General features: G+C 46.8%; 1 protein-coding gene across 1 annotated transcript in view; it reads right to left on the bottom strand.

Moving 5' to 3' along the window:
- The window catches only part of GLE1 (GLE1 RNA export mediator), a 36,393-nt gene that overhangs the window by 6,621 nt on the left and 15,058 nt on the right, over positions 1-14,714 (bottom strand). The window contains exons 4-11 of the mRNA XM_026457172.1: positions 11,640-11,788; positions 11,086-11,146; positions 10,578-10,832; positions 8,383-8,614; positions 6,543-6,655; positions 6,305-6,374; positions 1,143-1,285; positions 852-1,042 (exon numbers count right to left, since the gene is read on the bottom strand). Coding sequence (XP_026312957.1) covers positions 852-1,042; positions 1,143-1,285; positions 6,305-6,374; positions 6,543-6,655; positions 8,383-8,614; positions 10,578-10,832; positions 11,086-11,146; positions 11,640-11,788 — 1,214 coding nt within the window. The remainder of the gene's footprint in view (positions 1-851; positions 1,043-1,142; positions 1,286-6,304; positions 6,375-6,542; positions 6,656-8,382; positions 8,615-10,577; positions 10,833-11,085; positions 11,147-11,639; positions 11,789-14,714) is intronic.

The raw sequence follows: 14,714 nt of genomic DNA on the forward strand, positions 1-14,714 counted from the left end.
TTTTTTTTTTTTTTTTTGAGACACAGTTTCACTCTTGTTGCCAGGCTGGAGTGCAATGGCATGATCTCGGCTCAGTGCAACCTCCGCCTCCCGGGTACAAGTGATTTTCCTGCCTCAGCCTCCTGAGTGGCTGGGATTACAGGAGCCTGCCACCATGCCCAGATAATTTTTTGTATTTTTAGTAGAGACGGGGTTTCACCATGTTGGCCAGGCTGGTCTCAAACTCTTGGCCTCAGGTGATCTGCCGGCTTTGGCAGCCTTGGCTTCCCAAAGTGCTGGGATTACAGGCATGAGCCACTGTACCCAGCCAACACCTGGCTAATTTTGTAGAGACAGGGTCTCACTGTGTTACCCAGGCTGGTCTTGAAGTCCTGGGCTCAAGTGATCCTTCTGCTTCAGCCTCCCAAATTTTTTTTTTTTTTTTTTTTTTTTGAGACGGAGTCTCGCTCTGTCGCCCAGGCTGGAGTGCAGTGGCTGGATCTCAGCTCACTGCAAGCTCTGCCTCCCGGGTTCACGCCATTCTCCTGCCTCAGCCTCCTGAGTAGCTGGGACTACAGGCGCCCGCCACCTCGCCCGGCTAGTTTTTTGTATTTTTTAGTAGAGACGGGGTTTCACCGTGTTAGCCAGGATGGTCTCGATCTCCTGACCTTGTGATCCACCCATCTCGGCCTCCCAGAGTGCTGGGATTACAGGCGTGAGCCACCACACCTGGCCGAAAGACATTATATTTCTGATAGAACATTCAAGGTACGTAATAGGAGCTGTGAGAAGGAGGGAAAAACAAATTCCAATTCCATTTATATTTCACTAATCACTCTAGGGATAGTGAGTAGGGAGAAAAACAACTTTACCTCTGATAGTCTTCCAAAGCCATTCCCTCCTTGAAAGTGGGATAGAAAGGAACAGAGTAAGGACACTTCTTATGTAGATGAGCAAGAATGAGGTCCCCCACTCTGGGGTGGAGCTCCCAGATCCCAGATGCCACAACTGCGATGGGGAATGCTGCTTCATGGTGAGAGGCCACTTCCTCCTCGCCTTGTTTCTGAGAACACAGAGGTGGGTACAATTTTAATACCAGAGAAAGGCTGAAATCTTGTACACCAGCCTCTTCTTCCCATACCTCTCGCAACAAGGTTTCTCACCACAAATTTCTCTGCCAGTTTGTATTGAACAAAGTCCAGCCCCTGTGGGTTAAGTGTGACAGACACAGAGCGCCCACCAGATTGAACAGGTTTTCCAGAGAGCAGGCTGTGGATCTTGTCAAAGATCTCCTTCAGTTTTGAGCCTGAGCATGATAGAGAGAAATTAAAAGATACAACCACAGATCAATCTCTTTTTCTTGTTTTTTTTTTGAGACAGTCTTGCTCTATCGCCCAGGCTGGAGTGCAGTGGCACAATCTTGACTCACTGCAAACTCCACCTCCCAAGTTCAAGCAACTCTCATGCCTCAGCCTCCTGGGCTAATTTTTGTATTTTTTTTTTTTTTTCAGAGATGGATTTCACAATGTTCGCCAGGCTGGTCTCCAACTGCTGACCTCAAGTGATCCGCCTGCTTTGGCCTCCCAAAGTGCTGGGATTACAGGCGTGAGCCACCATGCCCAGCCTGTTTCATCATTGTAATTACAAAGCATCTACAAAAACCCAGCTGTGCCTGCCCTACAGAAATGAAGGGATAAACAGTATCCCTTACTGTACACATAAAATGAAGGGATAAACAGTATAGAAAGAGGTGTTATATTTTGTTATAGACCCCAAGGGCTGTGGTTGGTATCTCTAGAGGAGTTAGTCACATCTCTAGGAAAAATGTTCTAAAGGATCTGCCCAGCTCTTGATGATATGCCCCCTTCTCTGGGACTTGCCTTCCTCCATCCTCAGAGACACAGAAGTGAATTCGTAACAGCTATATTTGTACCAAAGATCCTGTGTGCTCCACCCCCACACCAGCTAGTTAGATTAGAGGCAGTCAAGCTGAGCCAGTCAGTCAAGCAAGAGTCACTTCCTTGAGGTAGCTGGCCCTGTGTCACATACACTCACAGGCAGGGCTGTGTACCTGCCATGAAGACCAAAGAACGGCAATGTAAAATAAGAATGGAGATGTAGAGGGGGCAGAGGAGATGAGAGATGAAAAAAGAACTAAAGTTTCTAGCTCCTGAGACCTCAGTTCATTCCTGCCATTGGGTTCTGTAAAATATTATCTTTCCAATAAATGCTTTTTTTTTTTTTTTTGCTTAAGCAGATCTGGGCCAGCACTTTGGGAGGCCGAGGCAGGCAGATCACTTGTGGTCAGGAGTTCAAGACCAGCCTGACCAACATGGTGATACCTCGTCTCTACTAAAAATATAAAAATTAGCCAGGTGTGGTGGCGGGTGCCTGTAATCCCAGCTACTTGGGGAGGCTGAGGCAGGAGAATTGCTTGAACCCAGGAGGCGTAGGTTACAGTGAGCCGAGATTGTGCCATTGCACTCCAGCCTGCGTGACAGAGCGAGACTCCATCTCAAAAAAAAAAAAAAGCAGATCTGAATTACTTTACGTTACCTGAAGTCCTGAATTCAATGTTTTAATCAATATAGCATCTCCAGTTGAGAAACACCCTGTCAAATTCCTAATCACTTCAAGAAATGTCACAAAAGTTTCAGAAATCTCATTCAGTTCTCTTATTAAAAAAAATTTTTTTAAAGTCAACCATGTGGACCCCACTGGCTGAATGCCCCATCTAGTCCCTCTCCATACCTCTCTAGGTAGGAGGAAAGTTAGTTATCTTACAATCCTAGACCGACATGGCCTCCCCAGGCCACACCAACATCATGTCCTTACTCAAGATTTCTTCTAATTCTAATTCTAACCACTCATGGACATCCACCTTTTTTTTTTTTTTTTTTTTTTTTAGAGATGATGAAGTCTCACCCTGTCGCCCAGGCTGGAGTGCAGTGGTTCAATGTCACCTCACTGCATCACTGCAACCTCTGCCTTCTAGGTTCAAACGATTCTTCCACCTCAGCCTCCCAAGTAGCCGGGGCTACAGGTGCATGCCACCACACCCGGCTAATTTTTGTATTTTTAGTACACACAGGGTTTCACCATGTTGGCCAGCCTGATCTCAAACTTCTGACCTCAAGTGATCTGTCCGCCTCATCCTCCCAAAATGCTGGGATTACAGGCGTGAGCCACCACACCTGGCGACATCCACTTTTTTTTTGTTTTTGAGATGAAGTCTCACTCTGTCAACCAGGCTGGAGTGCAATGGCATGATCTTGGCTTACTGCAACCTCCGCCTCCCAGGTTCAAGTGATTTTTCTGCCTCAGCCTCCTGAGTAGCTGGGATTACAGGCGCCTGCCACCACATCTGGCTAATTTTTGTATTTTAGTAGACACAGGATTTCACCACGTTGGCCAGGCTGGTCTCGAACTCCTAACCTCTGATGATTCACCCACCTCAGCCACCCAAAGTGCTGGGACTATAAGTGTATAAGTGTGAGCCACTGGGCCCAGCTGACATCCACCTTTTTTTTTTTTTTTTGAGACAGAGTTTCGCTCTTTTTGTCCGGACTGGAGTGCAATGGCATGATCTCAGATCACCACAACCTCCACCTCCTGGGTTCAAGAGATTCTCCTGCCTCAGCCTCCCAAGTAGCTGGGATTACAGGCATGTGCCACCATGCCCAGCTAATTTTGTATTTTTAGTAGAGAGCGGGTTTCTCCATGTTGGTCAGGCTGATCTCGAACTCCTGACCTTGTGATCCACCCACCTTGGCCTCCCAAAGTGCTGGGATTACAGGCAGGAGCCACCGTGCCCGGCCCACCTTTTTAAAAGACAGCAATTAGGTGATCTTTCTCTCCTATTCATTAAACGTTTACTGAGCACTAACTCTAGAGCATGTTCTGTGTCTGGCTGGAATACAAGATCTTAAAGGGCTTACAGTCATGATGGAGACAAAGGGAGACTCAGGAAATGTGTAGAAAAATTTAAAAAGGCAAAGTTATAGACTAATTCGATGTGGTGAGTGAAAGAGAGGCAGCAGTCATAAAGATGACTCCCAGGTTTCCAGCTAAGATTACTGAGTAGATAATGGTGCTACTGATTACTCAGAGAAAACAGGAGTCAAAGAGGGCTAAGGAAGATGATGAGTATGGATTTGAACACATTAAACTTGAGGCAGCTAAGAGACATATAGGCAGAGATGTCCCTCAGGTAGCTGAAGCTGGAGAATCTGAGGTTCAGAAGAAAGGAATAAACCAGAGGTAGGTTTGGGAGTCATCAGCATTCAGGTAATGTTTGAAGCCCTGTAAGTAGACAGAATGAAAAGAACTGCAGGATAAGAGCAGATCCCTAGGAATCACCTACAATTAGAGTGGGGTAGAAGACTGAGAAACCTACAAAGGGAAGAGAGAGAGAGGAAGAGAGAGAGAGGAAAGTAATGGGGAGGGAGGGAGGCAGGAGAAGAACCCGGAAAGTAATGGCGCCACGGAGGTCAAAGGAGTAGAGTTGCACAGAGAAAGCAGCAACAGTGCCAAACGGAAACCTGAGGACGATCAGCAAACTCTTAGAAGACATAGGATCAAGGGAAACTCACGTTAGGATGTGAGGAGCTCATGCATACTTAAAGGCTGAGAGGAGCCTGTAAAAAGGATGTAATCACAGAAAACAGGAAAGGTAATAAACAATGAGGCAAAGTCTGACAGGAGACAGGAAGGAAAGGGAACAAGGGCAGAGGTGAAAGGGTAAGTGCAGCAGCAAGGACACCTCATCTAGTGACACGGGAGACTAAGAGGTAAATGTAACTGTGCAGTGGTAGAAGGGGCTCTGAGGAGCTCACACTGGATGTCTCCATTTTCCTGATGAAGGAGGTACTGACCCTGTCTGCGGTCAACTGAGGGGGAACTGGGAATGGCCATTGAGGTGTAGAGTGGCTGTCCAGTCAACCTCTCCTGCTTTGCTGTTGCTATCAAAGGACACAGTACTTTAAATTCCAAAAAGTAATACTTTATTTATTTATACCTTGCCCTGTTCCAGAAAGAATTTCAGGTAGCAAAGTCATATGTAAGTTTTGTCAGACTGCCTATCAAGGGCAGGAACTGAAATTTTCCTATGCTTTACAGGCAATGAAAAGTGAATCGGGGAACAGAACCCATGATGAGTCAGAGGAGCGTTCCAGTTGCACACACACTCCCCAGCCACCTGGCAGCTCAGTCTATAATCTGGAGGCTTCCACATCTACAGCTCCATACAAATGAACCTCTGGTTCTAAAGAAAAGCTTTTTCCTTTTCTGGTTCTCTTTCTAAACCTCAGTGTCCGGAGAGAAAAGAAGGAGTCTTTGAGGATGAACAAGGCAAGCTTGGAGTAATTCAGAAAAGCTAATGTTGTAGAACAGAAGCAAAGTCTGCAAGTCACAGCCTAGGTTCCTTCCCTTACTGATGTTTTCAGCAGTAACCTGCAACTTCAAAGCTAAGAACCATCCTAATAATTTACCATAGAAGGTAGCTTGTTAAAAATGAGTCAAAAAGGCTGGGAGCAGTGACTCATGCCTGTAATCCCAGCACTTTGGAAGGCCGAGGCGGGCAGATCACGAGGTCAGGAGATCGAGACCATCCTGGATAACATGGTGAAACCGCTACTAAAAATACAAAAAATTAGCTGGGCATGGTGATGGGCACCTATAGTCCCAGTTACTCGGAAGGCTGAGGCAGGAGAATGGCATGAACCCAGAAGGCAGAGCTTGCAGTGAGTCGAGATAGCGCCACTGCACTCTAGCCTGGGCAACAGAGTGAGACTCTGTCTCCCCCAAAAAAAAAAAAGAAAAGAAAAAAAACATATCATGATTATCATTTTTTTTTTCCCTTTTGAGACGGAGTCTCTGTCACCCAGGCTGGAGCGCAGTGGTATGATCTTGGCTCACTGCAACCTCTGCCTCCTGGGTTCAAGCAATTCTCCTGCCTCAGCCTCCTGAGTAACTGGGATTATAGGTGAAAGCCACCATACCCGGCTAATATTTGTATTTTTAGTAGAGACGGGGTTTCACTATGTTGGTCAAGCTGGTCTCAAACTCCAGACCTTGTGATCCGCCTGCCCCAGCCTCCGAAAGTCCTGGGATTACAGGCGTGAGCCACCGCACTCAGCCATGATTACCTTCTATGTGTTAAAGAGGAAACCAGAGAAACAAGATGTGTGTGATTTATATGTAACTGATCCAACTGTAAACATTTGTTTGAATATACTTTTATAGGAATCTTACAGATAAATAGATTTGGAGTCTGAAAAATAATACAATGAAGTGAAAGGTCATGTTCTTAACCCCTCTGACCAACCTGCAATGGTAGAGATTTGGCTCACTGGGATGGTAGCAGCCTTCTGGAGGTCCATCTTTATCTTTTTGGCCTGCCAGAAGAGAACAGTGAGAAGGCAGACAGTGTTCTGAAAAGCTGAGTAGATGTCACTTAGAATCAGGTAAAGTGATATGCCAGCTACATTCCTTTGGGACACGAAGTGCTCATTCTCTGAGAACCATCAAGCCCACAAAATTACTGCCATATACCTCTCCCCTACCTGACTGTCCTTGCTGTTGGTCAGGCCCTCAAAGGTCAACACACACTGCATGGAAGCATCCTGCAGCTGCTGGTACCACTGCATTGTAATGTCTTGTACCTTCACCTGGAGGTCTGAGAAATAAAAGAAGGTTTTAGTAATAGCTCGTATTTACTGAACACGTAATATGAGGCAGGCACTGTTATAATCACTTTATGTATGCACTAACTGCTTTAACTGTCACAGTAACTATGAAATAGATACTATTATTATCTCCAGTTTATAGAAAAAGAAACAGGCACAAAAATGTTAAGTGATTTGCCATGGTCGCATTACTACTAAGTAGAAAAACTAAGGCTGGGCATGGTGACCTACACCTGTAATTCCAGTACTCCGGGAGGCCAAGACAGGCCCAGGAGCTTGAGACCAGCTTGCGCAACATGGTGAAATCCCATCTCTATAAAAAATACACAAATTAGCCAGGCAGGATGGCACATGCCTGTAGTCCCAGCTACTTGGGAGGCTGAGTGGGAAGGATCACTTGAGCCTGGGAGGGCGAGGCTACAGTGAGCCGTAATCACACCACTGCACTCCTCTAGCCTGGGTGACAGAGTGAGACCCCTATCTCAAACAAACAAACAAACAAAAACGCCAAGCGCAGTGGCTCACGCCTATAATCCCAGCACTTTGGGAGGCCAATGCTGGCGGATCCCCTGAGGTCTGGAGTTCAAGACCAGCCTGACCAACATGGAGAAACCCCATCTCTACCAAAAATACAAAAAAATTAGCCGGGCATGGTGGCACATGCCTGTAATCTCAGCTACTCGAGAGGCTGAGGCAGGAGAATCGCTTGAACCTGGGAGGTGGAGGTTGCAGTGAGCCGAGATCGTGCCATTGCACTCTAGCCTGGGCAACAAGAGCAAAACCCCATCTCAAAAAAAACAAAAACACCAAAAAAGAAAAACTAGACTCCCAGGCCGGGTGTGGTGGCTCATGCCTGTAATCCTAGCACTTCAGGAGGCCGAGGCGGGTGGATCACGAGGTCAGGAGTTCAAGACCAGCCTGGCCAACATGGTGAAATCCCATCTTTACTAAAACTACAAAAATTAGCCAGGTGCGGTGGCAGGCACCTGTAATCCCAGCTACTTGGGAGGCTGAGGCAGAACTGCTTGAATTCGGGAGGCGGATGTTGCAGAGAGCCGAAGATTGCGCCACTACAATCCAGCCTGGGCAACAAGAGCGAATCTCCATCCCCATCGCAAAAGAAACAAAAAAACAAAAACTAGACTCCCACTGATCTGGCTCCAGAGTCAGCATTCTCAAACACTATGGTACACTGATTCTTCTTCTTTTTTTGAGATGGAGTCTCACTCTATCGCCAGGTTGGAGAGCAGTGGCACGATCTCAGCTCACCGCAACCTCCGTCTCCTGGGTCAAGCGATTCTCCTGCCTCAGTCTCCCGAGTAGCTGGGACTATAGGTGTGCGCCACCATGCCCAGCTAATTTTTGTATGTTTGGTAGAGATGGAGTTTCATCATGTTGGCCAGGCTGGTCTCACCCAAACTCCTGACCCCTTATAAGTATTACACAAACACATATCTGTGGGCATTTATTTACAATACTCAGCAGCAGCAATAATTGAAATAATGTATCTGCTAGAGTTATACAGAATTTCAAGTCCTAACGAAAGTGCTGGAATCTTAAATCAGACTCCAGATCAACCACAACTGAATGAAATACAGTACATAAAATTCTGGTTAACTGTCCTACAGTTTAACACAACATTCAACACATTCTCTTGTTTCTCTTCAGATTTGAAACTTAAAATAAGTTAAAGGACCATATCCATACCAAAACCCACCTTCATTCTGTTTCCCTCCTGGGCCCTGGCTGGTAGCTGGGGGCTCTTTGTGGGCTTCTGGTCCCTGCTGCATCTGTGCCTCTTGCAGCTTTACCTGGGCCTCCTCTTCATCCTGCCTCCTCTTGTCTTCACAGGCTCTGGTCATCTCCTGCCCCAAGTTCACAAGGAGGTCCCGCATTTCCTGCAGAGCTCGCTCAGCCTCAGCTTGGCTCTCTGCTGTAGGATAGCCACTCTGTCAGAGTGACGGAGATGGTGCTTAGTGGTCATTCCCTAGGTAAATCATACCTCACACAAGTCAATAAATTTCCTACAACTGTAATTGTTGCACCAATGGAGTATCCACATTCAACAAGTTGATACTGCTTTCCCTGTTCTCTTTTTTTTTTTTTTTATTTTTTATTTTTTGAGATGGAGTCTCGCTCTGTCGCCCAGGCTGGAGTGCAGTGGCGCGATCTCGGCTCACTGCAAGCTCCGCCTCCTGGGTTTACGCCATTCTTCTGCCTCAGCCTCCCGAGTAGCTGGGACTACAGGCGCCCGCCATCTCGCCCAGCTAGTTTTTTGTATTTTTTAGTAGAGACGGGGTTTCACCGTGTAGACCAGGATGGTCTAGATCTCCTGACCTCGTGATCCACCCGTCTCGGCCTCCCAAAGTGCTGGGATTACAGGCTTGAGCCACCGCGCCCGGCCTTCCCTGTTCTCTTAAAGGTATTAATAATTCCAACTTACTACCACATCCACAGTTTCTAAGTATAAATTTTTCCGTATTCTCAGCAACAAGGGCCAGCATAATTTTTTTTTAAGTTTGTGACAATATGTTACACAAAAATAATACTGTTTTATTATAATTATTTTTTGAGAAAGAATTTCTGTTGCCCAGGTTGGAGTGTAGTGGCAGGATCTCGGTCATTGCAACTTTTGCCTCCCAGGTTCAAGTGATGCTCATGCCTCAGCTTCCCAAGTAGCTGGGATTACAGGTGTGCGTCACGACATCCAGCTACTTTTTATATTTTTAGTAGAGACGGGGTTTCACCATGTTGGCTGAAACCTACTGGTCTCGAACTCCTAGCCTCAAGTGATCTGAGAATCGCTTGAACCTGGGAGGCAGAGGTTGAAGTGAGCCATGATCACACCACTGCACTCCAGCCTGGGCAAGAATGTGAGACCCTGTCTCAAAAAAAAAAAAAAAAAAAAAAAGCAAAGCAAAGAAACAGGGCAGGTATAGTGGCTCACACCTGTAATCCCAATATTTTGGGAGGCTGAGGTGGGAGGATCACTTGAGCCCAGGAGTTCAAGACCAGCCTGGGAAACATAGTGAGATCCCTGTTTCTAACTTAAAAACAAAACAAAACAAAAAAAATTTGGCATGGTGGCTCACACCTGTAATCTCAGCAGTTTGGGAGGCCGAGGTAGGGGGATCACTTGAGCCCAGGAGTTCGAGACCAGCCTGGACAACATGACAAAACCCTGTCTCTACAAAAAAATACAAAAATTAGCAGGACATGGTGGTATGCACCTGTAGTCCCAGCTACTCAGGAGGCTGAGGTGGAAGATTCACTTGAGCCCAGGAGGCAGAGGTTGCATGAGCTAAGACTGTGTCACTGCACTCCAGCCTGGGTGACAAAGGGGGGACCCTGCTGCTGCTGCTGCAAAAAAAAAAAAAAGATTCCAAAAAAAGCAGGTATAAAAAAAAAAAAAAAAATAAAAGAAACAAAATAAAATGTTACCGGGGGTTCTTCTTAGGTAAAGAGAAAGGGAGAAAAAAATTAATGTTTGGTTTTTCCCCCAAAAAAGGAGATAGCAGATATTCCTTTTTTTTTTTTTTTTTTGAGACAGAGTCTCGCTCTGTTGCTGGAGTGTAGTGGCACCATCTTGGCTCACTGCAAACTCCACCTCCTGGGTTCAAGCCATCCTCCTGCCTCAGCCTCCCAAGTGGCTGGGACTACAGGTGCCCACCACCACGCCCAGCTAATTTTTTGTATTTTTTAGTAGAGATGGGGTTTCACACCGTGTTATCCAGGATGGTCTCGATCTCCTGACCACGTGATCTGCCAGCCTCAGCTTCCCGAAGTGCTGGGATTACAGGCGTGAGCCACCGCTCCCAGCCACAGATATTACTTTTTAAGTCAGAAAGTAATTTTGCTTTTAAAGTCTTCCATTTCAAAGACAGCAAAGAGTCACTCTGAAGCCACCCTCACCTCTGAAGAGGCCCGGATGATCCCTGAGATGAGGCTGCACAGCTGGTTGCCTCGGGTCTGGAAGGCAGCCAGGTCGACCTTCAGCAGGCCTTTGTGCTGCTCAGAAGCATCCAGCTGCTGGCTGAGCTGCAGCATCTCCTCCTGCAGAGCATAGAGGGCCCGCAGGCGGACCTGGCCTTCTTCCTTCCGAAGCCGCTCCAGTTCCGCTTGCTTCACACGCTGCTGCTCCGCCTCCCGCAGCTTCAGGTTGAGAATCTGTAGAAAAGGGCTGAGTGACTTCTCTCTGAGGGGCTCTTGGGCTGCTTCTTCTTTCCACAATCCTCAAATTCTATGTGGGCTACATATTTTCACAGATGGACTCAGAGCAGCAAGAGGACATCCCAAGGTTAGTCACACACAGGCATAATATGGCCAGATCCTCCATGGTTGCCATCTGCCAAAACCTGGCTCTCCAGGCAGGTTACAGACAGACACCAAAACACCCACACCAATTCTGCCAGGCTCTGACCTTTGCTCTGTGACGGTGCTCAGCTTTTAGCTTCTCTTGGTGTCCCAAGGCTTCTCTGGAGCTGCATGAAAAATGGCAGGGAGGAATAGTCAGGGATACTTCCTAAAATTGTTTTTCTTTCGTTTTTTTCTTCGTTCTCTTTCTCTTTTCTCTCTCTCTCTCTTCCTTTTCTCTCCCTCTCCCTGCCCTCCCTTCCCTTTTTCTCAGAGATGTGGTCTCGTTATGTTGCGCAGGCTGGAGAGCATAGCTCACCACAGCCTCAAACTCCTGGACTCAAGCAATCCTCCTGCCTCAGCCTCCCTAGTAACTGAGACTACAGTTGTGTTCCACCATGCCTGTAAAATTGTTTTACCTCTCCTAAAAGCCTCCCTCTGTGTTACTTTGGTTGTCTTTCCAAGTTTGGTCTTCTTTCCAGGTTATAAACATCTCTGCCTATTTCACCTTGATATTTAAGGACTCAGAAGTTGTTCAATTCTTTCCCCTTGGAATTCCTCTTGGGAAAGAGTTCCAGTTGAACACATCAACATTCCCAGTCATAATTCAGGGATACTCACCTCTTCTCCATTACTTCCCGCAAGTCCTGGTATTCCTTATGCTGCTTCAGTTCCTTCCATTCATCAAACCGCTTCAGTTGTTCAGATGCCATCTCCGAGAGGGCTCGCACCTTCCTCTCCTGCTCCTCCTGCCATTGCCTCAGGCCCTCCTGAAAAGGTTTTTTTTTTTTTCTTTTTTTTTTTTGAGATGGAGTCTCTCTCTATCACCGGACTGGAGTACAGTGGCATGATCTCGGCTCACTGCAACCTCTGACTCACGGGTTCAAGCGATTCTCCTGACTCAGCTCCCCGAGTAGCTGGGACTACAGGCGCCTGCCACCTCGCCCAGCTAATTTTTGTATTTTTAGTAGAGACAGGGTTTCACCATGTTGGCCAGGATGGTCTCGATCTCCTGACCTTGTGATCCGCCTGCCTCGGCCTCCCTAAGTGCTGGGATTACAGGCGTGAGACACCGCGCCCAGCCGAAAAGGTTTAACACCTGCTCTTTGGAGCTCCTTCAACTATCAAAACTTGAAGTGTCTATATCCTTTGACACTTGTTCTATTTCAGGAATTTATCCTGAGGAAATGCCTGTATGCGTGTGCCAAGATATATGTACAAGAATGCTCACTGGAACCCTGTTGATAACAGCAATAAATTTAAAACCACTTAACTGGGGAATGATGACACATATTATAGTACAGTCATATGCAGAATACTACGCAGCCCTTAAGGATGACAAGATGCCAGCTGGCATGGAGATATGTCAAAATCTACTGTTAAGACATTATGTTATTTTATTTTAAAACATAATTATATTTTGTTTGTTTATTTTTGAGACAGGGTCTCACCCTGTCATGCAGGCTGGAGTGCAGTGGCACAATTATAGCTCACAGCAGCCTTGAACTCCTGAGCTCAAGGGATCATCCCAACTCAGCCACCTGAGTAGCTGGGACTAAAGGTGCCTACTACCACACAGGACTAATTTTAAATATTTTATAGAGTCAGGGTCTCACTATATTGCCCAGGATGGTCTAGAGCTCCCGACCTCAAGCTATCCTCCCATCTTGGCCTCCCGAACTGCTGGGATTATAGGCATGAACCACTGTACCCAGTCTTAAAACTTATTTTAAAGCTTCCAGTGAAAGAAGGCAAACTGAAAACAAGCATATATATCCTCTCCTCTGGGACTCTGTTAAAGTGAGAATTGGAAAGAAAAAAAGACATAATACCACATAGAGCATGAGAGAGGTCACCAGTAGGGAAAAACCTTCTACATACTTCTGGAAAACAGCAGAGAAGTGGCCAAGTGCACTGGCTGAGATCTGTAATCCCAGCACTTGAAGAGGCCAAAGCGGGAGGATCACTTGAGCCCAGGAGTTCGAGACCAGCCTGGGCAACAGAGAGACCCCGTCTCTACTAAAAATTTTAAAATTATCTGGGTGTGGTGGTGCACACCTGCAGTCCCAGTTATTTAGAAAGTAGGGAGAGCCGGGCGCGGTGGCTCAAGCCTGTAATCCCAGCACTTTGGGAGGCCGAGACGGGTGGATCACGAGGTCAGGAGATCGAGACCATTCTGGTCTACACGGTGAAACCCCGTCTCTACTAAAAAATACAGAAAAACTAGCCGGGCGAGATGGCAGGCGCCTGTAGTCCCAGCTACTCGGGAGGCTGAGGCAGGAGAATGGCGTAAACCCGGGAGGCGGAGCTTGCAGTGAGCCGAGATCGCGCCACTACACTCCAGCCTGGGCGACAGAGCGAGACTGCGTCTCAAAAAAAAAAAAAAAAAAAAAAAGAAAGTAGGCAGAGCTGAGGTGGGAGGAATGCCTGAGCCCAGGAAGTCAAGGCTGCAGGGAGCAGTGATTGTACCACTGTATTCCAGCCTGGGCAATGGAGCGAGATCCTGTCTTTAAAAAAAAAAAAATAGTGGAGAAGCAATAAACGATAGAGCAGAGCTAAGAAAACCCAAGGATACACACACACACACACACACACACACACACACACATCCCAACACACGTACGTACGTACATAAGCAGGCCATGCCTCACGGGAGCAGAAAGCCAATCTACCAGCCGAACTTCAGTGTCTCAAGACTGGGAAATGCCATGACTCATACAGGTGGGCCTCATGGGGCTGAAAACAGAGCTAATGGTTGAATGTTTGTAGACAAAACAGTCAACTCTTGCTCTCTTCCGCTAGTCATTAGATCAAAACAGCCAAAAGCCAGGCATTTGCGCTATTATGATTTTATTTTATATATATATATATGATTTTATTTTATATATACATATACATATATATATATGTTTTTGTTTGTGTTGTTTTGTTTTGGAGACAGAGTCTCGCACTGTCGCCCAGGCTGGAGTGCACTGGCACGATCTCGGCTCACTGCAACCTCTGTCTCCCGGGTTCAAGCGATTCTCCTGCCTTGGCCTCCCAAGTAGCTGAGACTACAGACATGTGCCACCATGCCCAGCTAACTTTTGTATTTTTAGTAGAGACAGGGTTTCACAATGTTGGCCAGAATAGTCTCAATCTCTTGATCTCATGATCCTCCTGCCTCAGCCTCCCAAAGTGCTTGGATTACAGGCGTGAGCCACGGGTGCCTGGCTTTTTTTTTCTCTTTTTTTTTTGGAGTCTCACTCTGTCGCCCAGGCTGGAGTGTAGTGGTGCAATCTCGGCTCACTACAACCTCAACCTCCTGGGTTCCACCAATTCTCCTCCCTTAGCCTCCCAAGTAGCTGGGACTACAGGTGTCTGCCACCATGCCTGGCTAATTTTTGTATTTTTAGTAGAGACGGGGTTTCACTCTGTTGGCCAGGCTGGTCTTGAACTCCTGACCTTGTGATCTACCCACCTCGGCCTCACAAAGTGCTGGGATTACACACGCAAGCCACCGTGCCCAGCTATTTTATTTTTATTTTTTATTTCTTGGAGACAGAGTCTCAACTGTGTCACCCAGGCTGGAGTACAGTGGTATGATTTCGGCTCACTGCAATCTCCGCCTCCCAGGTTCAAGCGATTCTCCAGCCTCAGCCTCCCGAGTAGTTACAGGCATGCACCACTATGCCTGGCTAATTTTTGTATTTTTAG

Source organism: Piliocolobus tephrosceles, chromosome 14 (genome assembly GCF_002776525.5).
Source record: "Piliocolobus tephrosceles isolate RC106 chromosome 14, ASM277652v3, whole genome shotgun sequence".
Lineage (NCBI taxonomy): Eukaryota > Metazoa > Chordata > Mammalia > Primates > Cercopithecidae > Piliocolobus > Piliocolobus tephrosceles.